The following is a 12,022-nucleotide window of genomic DNA, read 5'->3' as shown; positions in this document are numbered from 1 at the left end:
AAGTATAACCCAGAGTATAAAACACCCAGACAACAGCTAAAGAGAACTGGGCAAAAAGTATTTGAGGAAAACTCCCAAGTGTTTATGAGTGTCATAAAAGGCATGTTGATACCTAAAGATATGTACTATGTTCCTGGATGAGAAATCCCATTACTGGTAAATTTTTCACTGAAATTATCTTAAAAGTTTCATGCAGTTACTTCCAAAATATTATTTTTATAACTTGATGGAAAAACAAAAAGGTGTGCAGCTAAATAAATAAAATTCCCAGGAGGGTACTTGTATTACCAATTATCTATTACAAAGCTACAATGATTAAAATGTTGTAATAGTAATGCCAAAGGACTGTATAGTAATACATGCAAAATCATTAGAATATAACAGATGACTCTAAAGGAGAATCTAGTACATATTAGCATTTATTACATAATAAATGTAACATTTCAAATCAGTGAAAAGAGAATGAATTATTCAATAAACAGTTTTAGAAATACTTAGTAATCATTGGGAAAAAAAATTAGAGTTCTCCCATACCACATAACACCAAAAATTCCAGAATGGATTAAGGTGATAAAAGTAACAAGTATATATTAAAGATCTAGAGAAACAAACAGGTTAATATATATCTGCTTCCAGGGTGGGGAAGACCTTTCTAAATATAAATAGAAAAAAGAAACCATAGCTAAATAAATCTGAGACATTTAACAACATGACAAAAGAAATCTTCTATATTGAAAATGTCATAAAATCAAAAAGCAAATTTCAGTCTGGGAAAAGGTTAGCAACGTATATGAAAGATCATAGTTTTAATATTTATAAAGAAGTTTAAAAAAATCAATAGGAAATGGATGAATGTTCTGTTAAAATGGACAAGGACCTGAGCAGATAACATGCAAAAGAAAAAAGACAAATATTGTTTAAAACATAAAAATAATCCTCTGTGTAAATAAATGTAATTAAAACAATAAGAAAATTCCATATATCTTCATCCTTCAAATGTTCTGATTTAAAAGGCTATGATACTACAACTTAATAACCAAAAAACCCAAGCAGTTTGGGTTAAAAAATGGGCAAAGGTCTTGAATGGACATCTCTCCAAAAAAGATATACAAATGGTCAATAAGCACATGAAATGATGCTCAACTGATCTTTAGGGAAATATAAAACAAAAACCATGATGAGATACCATTTAACACCCATTAGGATTAAAAAAAAACAACAACCCAGAAACTAACAAGTGTTGGAGAGAATGTGGAGAAATTAGAACCCCGTGTATTATTGCTGTGAATCTAAAATGGTGCAGCCAGTGGGGAAAGCAATATGATGATTCCTCAAAAAATTAAACAAAGAATTGCCATAAAACATAGCAATCATGTTTTGGGCCATATACCTGAAAGAAATGAAAGTAGGGACTTGAACCAATATTTGCATACCCAAGTTCATAACAGCACTATTCACAAAAACCAAAAGGTGGAAGCAACCCAAATGTCCATTGATGGGTAAGTGGATTAGTGTAACTGGGAAAAAAGAAGTTCAGAAAGTGAGAAAATAAAAAATAATAATTTATAAATGAAGTCAAATATTATCCTATTGAAAATATAGCAAAATTTGTTAGCTCCAAAAAATGTGATATACCCATATAATGGAGTATTATTTAGCTTTTAAAAGGAAGGGAATTCTGACATATACCAAAACATGAATGAACCTTGAAGATTTATGTTAAGCGAAATAAGCCAGTCACAAAAGGACAAATATGTGATTCCTCTGATATGAGGTAGCTAGAGTAGTCAAATTCAGAGAATCAGAAAGTAGAATGGTGATGTCAGGGGCTGGAGGCAAGAGGAGATGGGGAATAACTGTTTAATGGGGACGGAGTTTCAGTTTGGGAAGACGCAAAAGTTCTGGAGATGGATGGTGGTGATGGTTGCACAACAATGAGAATGTATTTAATGTCACAGAACTGTACATTTAAAAAATGGTAAAAATGGTAAATAGTACATTATGTATATTTTACCACAAATTAAAAAAAAAACTTAGGGGTATTGGATTTTGGTGCCTAAATAGAGTGGAGACTTGAAAGAAAGAATGAACTAGAAATAAATTTCTCACCAACTCAGGTTGATGATAAAGAAATCTTAGCATAGCCATAGAGCAGAATATACATACATACATATATACATATTTCCTGAGAATTCATAATCACAGATCTGCCTTCACATAGATTTGAGGCCCAAATTTATACAACACAATTTGGTCTGAGAACCCCCAAACTGAAAAAGTAACATAAAATTAGGTTCTCAACGAATGATGCCCTGGGATAATTGCAGAAGCACACATTCTTTCATTTTTGTTTTCTAAAGAATTTGTTTTATTTATTTATTTGTCAGAGAGAGAGAGCAAGCACAAGCATGGGGAGCGGCGGGCAGAGGGAGAAGCAGGCTCCCTGCAGAGCAAGGAGCCCAATGCGGGGCTCGATCCCAGGACCCTGGGATCATGACCTGAGCCGAAGGCAGACACTTAACTGACTGAGCCACCCAGCAAACCGTCTTGAGTGGAATATATTATTAGAAGAGCAAAGGCAGGAGTGCAATCCTGAATCTTGACCCCTACCTCACACCATACCAGAAAAGTGATTCCAAATGGATTATAAACCTATGTGCGAAAGGCAAAACAACTTTTCTAGGAAATAATATAGGAGAATATCTTCATATCTTTGGGGTAAGCGAAGATTTCATAAACAGAACGCAGAAAGGCCTAGCAACCATAACAGAACATAACACAACGTAACAACCATTAGTGGGAGTATGAACTGGTACAGCTACTTTGGAAAGCTGACAGCATCTATATGTATGCCTTACAACCCAGCAATGTTGCTCCTAGATATATACCCAACGGATATGCCACAAAGGATATATATAAGAATGACCACAGCAGTACCACTTGTCGCCACCCAAACGAAGAAACAATCGAAATGTCCATCATCAGTAGAGTAGATCAATAGTGAACTCTTCATACAGCAAAATGCTATACAGCAAGGAAAAGGAAAACTACTGCTACATGCAATTGCATAGATGACTCTCATAACATACTGCTAAGTGAAAGAAGCCAGGCATAAAAGAATATACACTATATGATTCCATTTATATAAAGTTCAAATAACTGAGATTAATTTATGTTGTTAGAAGTCAGGACAGAAGGGGGTCTGAGGGAGATTCTGGGGTGCTGGTAACATCCCATTTCTTGATTTTTGCATTGGTTGCAGACAGATCAAAAGTTCATATTCTGAAAATCAGGGGCATCTCGGTGGCTCAGCTGATTAAGCAACTGCCTTCGGCTCAGGTCATGGTCCTGGAGTCCCAGGATCGAGTCCCTCATCGGGCTCCCTGCTCAGCGGGGAGTCTGCTTCTCCTCTGACCCTCCCCCCTCTTGTGCTTTCTCTCTCTCTCTCATTCTCTCTCTCTCAAGTAAATAAAAAAATCTTTAAAACCAAAGTTTATATTCTGAAAATTCATTAAGCTGGAATTTGTAATGTGTGCACTTTTTGGTATGATGTCATATTTCAATCAAAGTTTACTAAGAAGTAAAAAGCTATGGTATAGTCTTTCTTGAGGGCACTGTGCCAATGAGAATAAAAGACCTCAAAAGTGTTTGTGTCTGGACCCAGCAATTCTACTTCCTATGAAACTAGTCAGAAATATAATCAAATATTTATGTATCAGGATGTAAATTTTAATATTTTAAAATATATGAACAGTAAGAAAGAACCTAAATATGTACTCAGAAGGAACTGCTGGAATAGATGTGATATAACAACAAGGTAGAATGTTATACCATTTTGAATATTCATGTTATTGATTATCTAAGAGTATACAGAAACTATGCATAACATCAGGTAGAAAAAAAAGTACAGTATACTGTTCCAATTTTTTTCCGAGTATATGTGTGTGCATGTGTAAAGGAAATGTAAATGAGAGAAATACAGCAAGAAACGTAACCGTCCTTACCTCCAGGTGTTGTGTGATAAAGAAATTTTTCTTTATAATTTTGTTTTCCAATTTTCTACATTGAGTACATATTATTTTTATGATTATGAAAATAACTTAATAAGGGCATAGCTACCCTTGTAAATCCAGCTGCATCTGAGAAATGCTTAAGATTATTTGGCAACATGGAGGTCAACAGCCGGTCACTGTTGCCAGAGCCATGCCTTTGGACTGAATGATAAATGGGAAGGGAAAGAAGAGAGACTAATTACAAATGATTCCTTCAGGTACTGTGGTTAGAAAGAAGAGGATCTTGACAGTCTACAATTCTTACTCAATTCTTATTCTCTATTTAATTTCTTTGACAGTCTACAATTCTAATAGTCTAAATCAGTGTTTCTCAAACTTGGCTGCACAATGAAATCATTGGGGAAGCTCTAAAACAATACTGATGCTTGGGACCCTCATTCAGAGATTCCCATTTAGTAGTCTAACTGACGGACTGGACTCCCTAAGGGATCTGAATGCAAAGCCAAGGTTCCATTTTCTTTCATCTTCTCCCCTGAGTAGAAGTTAAATTCCTTATCAATAATAGCTTCCCATATATGTATGAGATGCGCTGGGCACAAAGTAGGCACTCAATAAACAGTTGCTTGTTGGCGGACACACATCTTTCTGGAAGATGCTGGGCACATCCTTATGGTTAAGAGATTTCTTCTCCCTAGCTTGGATGGTAGTCCAGATTCAGAGAGAACCATGGAATGAGGGGACTCCTTGGTCCACGGCTCTTATGGGCCACTGGGTAGCTTACATCACCCTTCCAAAATGAAGCCACAGGCTGGTGAGTCAATGGCTTATCTTCCTGGGGATGCAAAACAGCTAAGATGAAAACTGCACTCAACAGCATAAGTAAAATCTAAAGGGAGCAAAACTCAGTTATACTATTGGAACATCAGTTTTTGTTACTGAAATGATTCTAAGGATGACAACTGGGGTTGGCTAGGGATAGAAGTCATCTAATGTGAAGCAGGAAGAGAAAGTAAATAATGTTATGAGCTTATACATGCTTATAACATATTAGTTCACAGGCCTTACAAAAAACCCATGTCAGATGGGTATAAGCATCCCCATTCTAGAGATTAGGAAGCTGAGGCTCAGAGGGGCTAGGCAACTAGCCCAGAGTCACAGGGCAACTGATAAGAAAAGATCTCAAGTCTTGTCTATTTGACCTCAAAACCTATAATCTCTCCATGGCATCAAAATGTGACCTTGGGTCATGTAAATGATGTCAAAGGGCATCCACACAAAACCTTCATATTAGACCCTAGTAAGAGTTCATGTTGTCAGCAAGTCAGTAGGAGAAGGGATATTCATTGAAGTAAGGGATGCTGAAACATGACATTTTTCTTGGTATTCAATAGTCTCTGTTAGCACTTAAACAAATGAGGTTGTGGTCTTTCTGGAATAGTTAGTAGAAAGATAGAGGGGTGGCTTTCACATTCTTTCAATTCAACTAATTTTATGAAAAAGAAAACCACATAAACTACGTTACTACTTCAGTTTACAGGAATATGCCCTGAGGAAATTGTCCTGGGGTATCCAAAGTCCAAGAGAGCTTTCTTAAATAGAAGTCCTGCCGTTAACAATCTGTGTGATTTTAGGCAAGTCGTTGCCTCTCTCTTGGCTTTGATTTCAAAAGAGAAAACAGAAGCCATTTCAATAAACTTTGAGGGCTACAGATACTTTACTGATCTGATACAAGCTATGGATCCTTTCCCAAGTGATGCAACTCTGCACGTAACTGCACAATTCTGAATGCGGATTCTGGTTGTTCATGGATCTTCCAAAGATTGTTTGTGGACCCCCAAAGAACATACTAACCCTTGACTGAAAACTCCTGGCGTATGTGATAATGGAACTGCGGTCATGCTCGCCAAAAAGCCCTTATCGTTTAGAGATACAACCGGAAATATTTATGGATGAAATGAATTGAAGTCTGAAATTTGCTTTCAAATGACGCAGTGTATTTGGGGAGGGATGGTGGTGGTAGGGGGACAACAGGTGACACAAGATCATCCATGAATTTGTCATTGGGGAAGCCAGGTGATTAGTTCCATGACTATTCTTTATACTGTTTTCTCTACTTTTGTGTCTGTTGAAATTTTCCATACTAAAATAAATTTACACAATAAAAATTATCTATAATTTAAAAAATACTCCAAGCAGATGATCTCTAATGTTTCCAACTCCAATAATCTATGATGTAGCATTCCAAAGAATCTGCAAAGGAAATGGACTTCCAGAAACACGCTATGGGCTCAGGGCACTGAACCATCCCACTCCTCTCCTAATGGACTCTGCACTAAAGGGTTTATTGTGGCCTCCTTTTCCAGATATTTCTGTGACATTCCATTTAATTATCTCCGTAAGTATATTTTTGGAGGAAGAGTAGCAAAACCAAACACAAAGAAGCTAGACAAAAATTGATCTAATCATTTCACACGTGGCTCAATTCATTTTCAAAGATTTCTTAAGAGAAGACCAAAATACTGCTGTAAATGACTTTGAGGGGCATGTGAAATACGTGCTTAGGATGTTAGGGGAACCAGGAGAAAGTGAAACAATATACAAGCATGACAGATAGTTGTGGTGGAGGGCGGGGCTCCAGAGCTCTGCTGCCCAGGGCTCTCTCCTGGCTGTGCCGTCCAGCTAGCTATGTGATCTTGGCCAAGTCACGCAACCTTTCTGAGCTTCCGCTTCCTTATTTATAAAATCAAAGAAACAGGCAACCTCCCTCATAGGGTTATTGTGAAGAATCAAGTTGTACCTGACAGGCAGCACACATTCAGTAGATGCTAACCAGAGTTCTTTCAACTGTGTAAATATAAAAATGGATCTTATAAAAAAGATGTACGATATAGATCACAATGTTATCAGTAGTTGCCGCTGGATTGTGAGCCAATGTGTCATTTCCGCCCCCCCCCCCCTTTATTTTTGTCTGGGCTTTTCAAATTTCTACAAAGAGTATTTTGTTCCCCTTATAATCAGAGAACAAAAGTCTTTTAGAAGGTAATTTTAAAAGTCTTTCTTGCGGAAGTTTAATGCCCAGAGAGGCCTAACCCATGTTGTATCAAGTTCACAAACAGACCGCTTGAGAGGGGTAAGGTGGAATGACTACAATTACCTTGTTCATACTTTCCTTACTATGCTCTCATCTTCAGGGTGGAAGACCCCTATCAATGGCAGTGAGCTTTCAAATCTGGCACTCCTGGTGTAGAATAAATAGAGACTTCTGTGTCATGCCCTCCTGCCCCCTTACCACACATTCCTCCATTCCAGGAGCTGAGCTTTTTTGAGAGCTTGGACCCCTATGAGAACATCACCAATGCTACACCATAAAAACTGACATTCGGGCACACTATTTTGCATTCAATTTCCTGGGGTTCATGGCCCATCCCCTCCCCGCCCCAGGCCATCTCCACTGATTAAGAACACCTAAGCCATGACAAATTTCAGAACATACACACACACTTCAGGTGTGTAGACCACTTTGAGAAAAATTGGCATGCACAAATTTGAAAGCATAGTCAGATAAATCAGTGGATAATTATGGGTATTACATATGTAGTTTTTGCTCTGCCAAAGAATTTGCATCAGGATATCTATAAATAGCAAACCCATATAGTGTGTTTAAATCATGCCACTGTATACGCAAATGCTAAGCCCTTTCCAGAACACACCTACTGCAGAGCAACAGGCCCAATTCAAAAAGTTTAGTACCAGTTTCACTCTTGAGTTTTGCTGCGCTCATTTACAATCTACAAGATCATCTTCAAAATGGCCACTAACCCATACGCCTTAGGTAGCTGATGGTCAATGAGAGACAACGATGAGACGCCCAGAAACTTCCGGTCAGAGGAGGGGTCGTATGTGTGTGCAGGTTATGAAACAGCGTTGGAGTGGATCACCTGTGGTGCGGTGAATCCCCTTGATCTCAGAAAGGAAAGGGATAAACATAGAGTCCTTACACTGCACTGGGTCATCTTATGTATTCTTCACAGCGACTCTGGAAGGAGGGGCTTTTGCGCCCATTTCCAACCGAGTTTTAGAAAAGTTGACACACACATGCCCCAGATCAGACATTTATCGGGGGCGGGGGGGGGAGACAAAATAAAGATAATGCAAAGCTCTCTTTGATGGTTAATTTCCAGAGGCTGAGATGTGTATAGTGCCCAGCATCACTTAAACCAAGAGCCACTTGGCTGTGATTTTGATCCTGCTGATTTGTCAATGGCTTTTAGGGATGTACCTAAAGGGAGAGAGGTATGGGACTTTTCTTTGCCCCATCTGCCCTGATCTCCAAACTGGCATCCACCTTCCCTTCAGTACTATACAGGAACTGCCCAGCATTCCAAAGATGTCTGGGGAATTCACAAGGAGATCTGTATAAATAGCCAGGAGCCCTGCACTTAAAGAAATCCATATCACCACAAACTCCATTTTATGATTTTCACCCCAGGCTAAGATGCCATTTGGCATGTCACTGCTAGCAGGGCATTTTACTCAATCCTCTTTCAAGATTTCCAAACCTGTGCCCGGCCCCCAGGGGAGTCTCAGAGGAAGTGGAACCGTGGCAGAAGTGCTGCGGGGCTGGCTTTGTAAGTGTGTTAGTGTAACTCATAAAAGCAAGTGTAAGTTCTCCAAGTATTAACTTCCACAAGAGGAACCTCAACTTTCCCACGAATGTGGCTTTCCCCTTTGCTTAGCTTTTCTGAAGTTAGGCGTGAGTCCTTAAATTAAGCAGAGTCTCGAGGACCCCTGTGACACAGACAACCCTTTACTGGCCGCAAGCGCCCTAGCTTTTCTGGAGGTGTATCCCTCGCTATCATCTTTCAGAAGCAGCTGACACCTACACGTGCTTTGGGCACCAGCAGGCTGAAAGCACAGAACCACCAAGCCACCAACCACCCAGGAAAGCGGTCTCTGAGCCCGGAGTCAGTGCGCACTAACCGGCGTGTGCTTGAGGGGAGAAGCCAAGCGCAGCCTCGGGTCTCCGTGGGCAGGAGGCTGGGTCCACGCGACGTGGTCCAGCAGCGTTACAGCGAGTCCTGCCCTACATTCAGTCTCAGGGGAGCCCGGGTCCCAATAGGGGCACGTCTCCCGCCAGCCTCCGCGCCAGGTCGGGGGAAACGAAGGTGGACCGAGAGAAGGACAGGAGGAGAGTGAGTTCGTGTTTTCTTGGGGCAAGTGTGCGCGGTACCTTGGATTCCTGGCTGCTGGTGGATGCTGGAGAGGGCGGCTGCTCGGCGCTCGGCGCCTGCTTGGGCAGCCCGTCCACGCCATCCTCGCGGGCGCCGCTCGGGGGGATCATCCTGGCGGCGCGGGAACGGTGTTGGGCTCCCGGAGGAACAGCGAGGCTGGCCTTCCCGCCGCTCGTGCTAGCTCAGCGGCGGGTCCCAGGGATACTCATCCTCTCCCCGCCGCCCACGCGCTCTCCCCAGACCTCTCCCGTGCGCACGCCCGTCCCGCGCGCCCGCCGCCCCTCACCGGCCAGCGCACTGGCGGGACTGGCAGCCGGCAGCGGACGGGCGGCTCGGGAGCGCTCGCGGGCCGCAGGGGAGGCGGGGCGGCGGGGCGGGGCGGGGCGGGGCTGCGCGGCGACCGCCGGGAGGGGGGAGGCGGGGGGCGAGTGGGGCCCCGCGGCTGAGGGGGTCCTGCAGCCAGGCCGCGCACGCGCCGAAGCCAGCGAGGGGTTCCCCAGGAGGGGTAGTGGACGGAAGAGAAAACCCGGGAAGGAGTCAGCCAAGAGGGACCACCTGCAACAGCACCCTCTTTTCTCACCCTAAGGAACAGCGACTCCAAGGGAGACGGTGACTTAGCTAAGTTATTTATAGGGCTCAGTGACGGAGAGCGGGGAGAGCTGGGGTTCCCCTGCTAGAAGGCACTCTGCGTTCCCCCATTCAGTTTTGGACTAAAGCAGAGGCAAAATGCAAGGAGGCTGTGTCCTCATTTTGTTGTGTGCGTTTGTGCTCAGCCCTCTAAGCATTTTACCTTATTTAATCCTCAAGGCCAACCTCTTGGGCTGGGTAGCATCACTTACATTTTATAGATGAGGAAACCGAGATTCTAGGGAAGCTAAGTAATTTGCTTTAAGTCATTGAACTATAAATAGTGGAGCTGGGATTGGAACCCATTTTGGCTTCAAAATCCATGGCATTTGGACTCTGAAGCCTCATATGGAGGCCATCTCTGCATGGCTGAATAGCAAATGGGGTGTTTCAGTATAGCAAGGAGGTCAGGGCTATTTATGGAAGGGCAAACCAGTCTGCCTTAATAGAACCTTTGGAAACATAGAGATGGCCCCATTGGATAAAGGGACAGAAGGAGCCATTATTTTGGAAGACACAAACTCAGTATGCAGGGAAAGGAAATATATCTGGATATTTAAAAGATCTGACTTTTTCATAAATACAAAACTCCCTTGATTGTCTAACAGAAAACTGTAACCTCATGTTCCAGATTTTCCTGATTAAGTGTAAATTTTGCAAGGCCAGCTTCATGGGTATGCAACCTATGCAGTCTCAGACAGGACCCTATACTTGGTTTGATGCTCTCTATCATCATCTTGAAATTGTTTTATTTTTAATTTTTATTTTTTTTCAATTGTAGTTTAGTTGATACACAGTGTTAACGTTGGTTTCAGGAGTACAACATAGTGATTCGACATCTCTATTCATTATGCTCTGCTCACCACAAGCGTCGCTACCCTCTGTCACCATACAAGGCTGTTACAATACCACTTACTATATTCTCTGTGCTGTACCTTTCATCCTTGTGACTTACGCACTCCATAACTGGAAGCCTATGCCTCTCACTTCCCTTCACCCTTTTTGCCCATCTTCCCACCTCCCTCCCCTCTAGCAACCACCAGTTTGTTCTCTCTGTATTTATGGCTCTGTTTGAAATTCTTAATAATATTTGAACAAGGGGCTCTGCATTTTCATTTTGAACTGGACCCTGTGAATTAGATATCTGGTCCTGCATGTTTGTCTTAGCTCATGTCTTTGGAAAGAACCTATTACTCTCTCTATCCTGGACATCAATTGAAAGCTCCTGTTCTAAGTGCCAAGCTTTTAATGGGCATTTGGCTCTCAGAGAGCTCCAAATACCCTAGTGGCCCTTAGCTTCTCATTTGACCAGGCCAGATTGGCTAACTCAAAATGCCACAGCTCTTTCCTCCTCAAAACACAATTCCTAATGGCTCAGTAGATACAAAATTCTAATAGCCAAAATCACAAGAGAAACAACCAGAGCACATAATGACAAGAGCAACAGTAACAACACATCTTTATCAAGCATCTCTTCTGTACCAGACGTTGTGCTAGAAAATAATGATAAAGAGAAAACAGCAATAGATTCAGTCTGTTGTCCTGGAATAGAGAGCCTGCTGAGAGAGATACAGAGATTAATTAAATCACACACACACACACACACACACACACACACACACACACAAATTTTATGAACTGTGATAAATAAAAGTATAAGAATCTAATGAGTATGCACAAATGCAAGGACTGAACAAGAGTGTGGCCAGAAAAGGGTCTTCCGAGGAAGTGAAGCCCCCCACCCCCGGGTCAATGGGCAGTTCCAATCTTGGTGGGCAAGCACACTGTGACTTAAATACAAGGAATTTTTCATCTTTGGATTTTATTTTATTTTTTCTTAAGAATCGAAGGGCAGCTGTATGATCTCACCCTTCATTGTAGTAAATGCTCAAGAGCCACTTGGTAGAAAGATACTATCAAGACTATTTAACATTTTTAAATGCCACACTTCTGAAGGATACAAAAAAGAACAGCAAGGAAAGGAAGAGAGAAGATAAACAGAATGACCAGAAGATGGGGAAGTGAAAAGGATAAAGGAGAAAGGGGTCTCAGTAAGTTGGTTCTCCTTGTCTGATGCATCGGAGTCGTTTTGAGTAATGAGATATATGAAGGGTATGGGGTTTGGCAATTAAATTGATGATGATCATAATT

The 12,022-nt window shown here is 41.6% G+C and overlaps 1 protein-coding gene and 1 pseudogene across 1 annotated transcript in view; both read right to left on the bottom strand.

Annotated features, from left to right (window-relative positions):
- STAC (SH3 and cysteine rich domain) overlaps positions 1-9,369 on the bottom strand; it is a 159,208-nt gene extending 149,839 nt beyond the window's left edge. Inside the window, exon 1 of the mRNA XM_027585755.1 lies at positions 9,244-9,369. Within this exon, the coding sequence (XP_027441556.1) occupies positions 9,244-9,354 (111 nt within the window). The 5' untranslated portion in view covers positions 9,355-9,369. The remainder of the gene's footprint in view (positions 1-9,243) is intronic.
- An 80-nt stretch (positions 9,370-9,449) lies between these two features.
- Positions 9,450-12,022, bottom strand: part of LOC113916022 — a 146,356-nt pseudogene continuing 143,783 nt past the window's right edge.

This window comes from Zalophus californianus, chromosome 1, assembly GCF_009762305.2.
Source record: "Zalophus californianus isolate mZalCal1 chromosome 1, mZalCal1.pri.v2, whole genome shotgun sequence".
Classification (NCBI taxonomy): Eukaryota; Metazoa; Chordata; class Mammalia; order Carnivora; family Otariidae; genus Zalophus; species Zalophus californianus.
The sequence above is the reverse complement of the archived record's forward strand: the minus strand, read 5'-3'. Positions and strand labels throughout refer to the sequence as shown.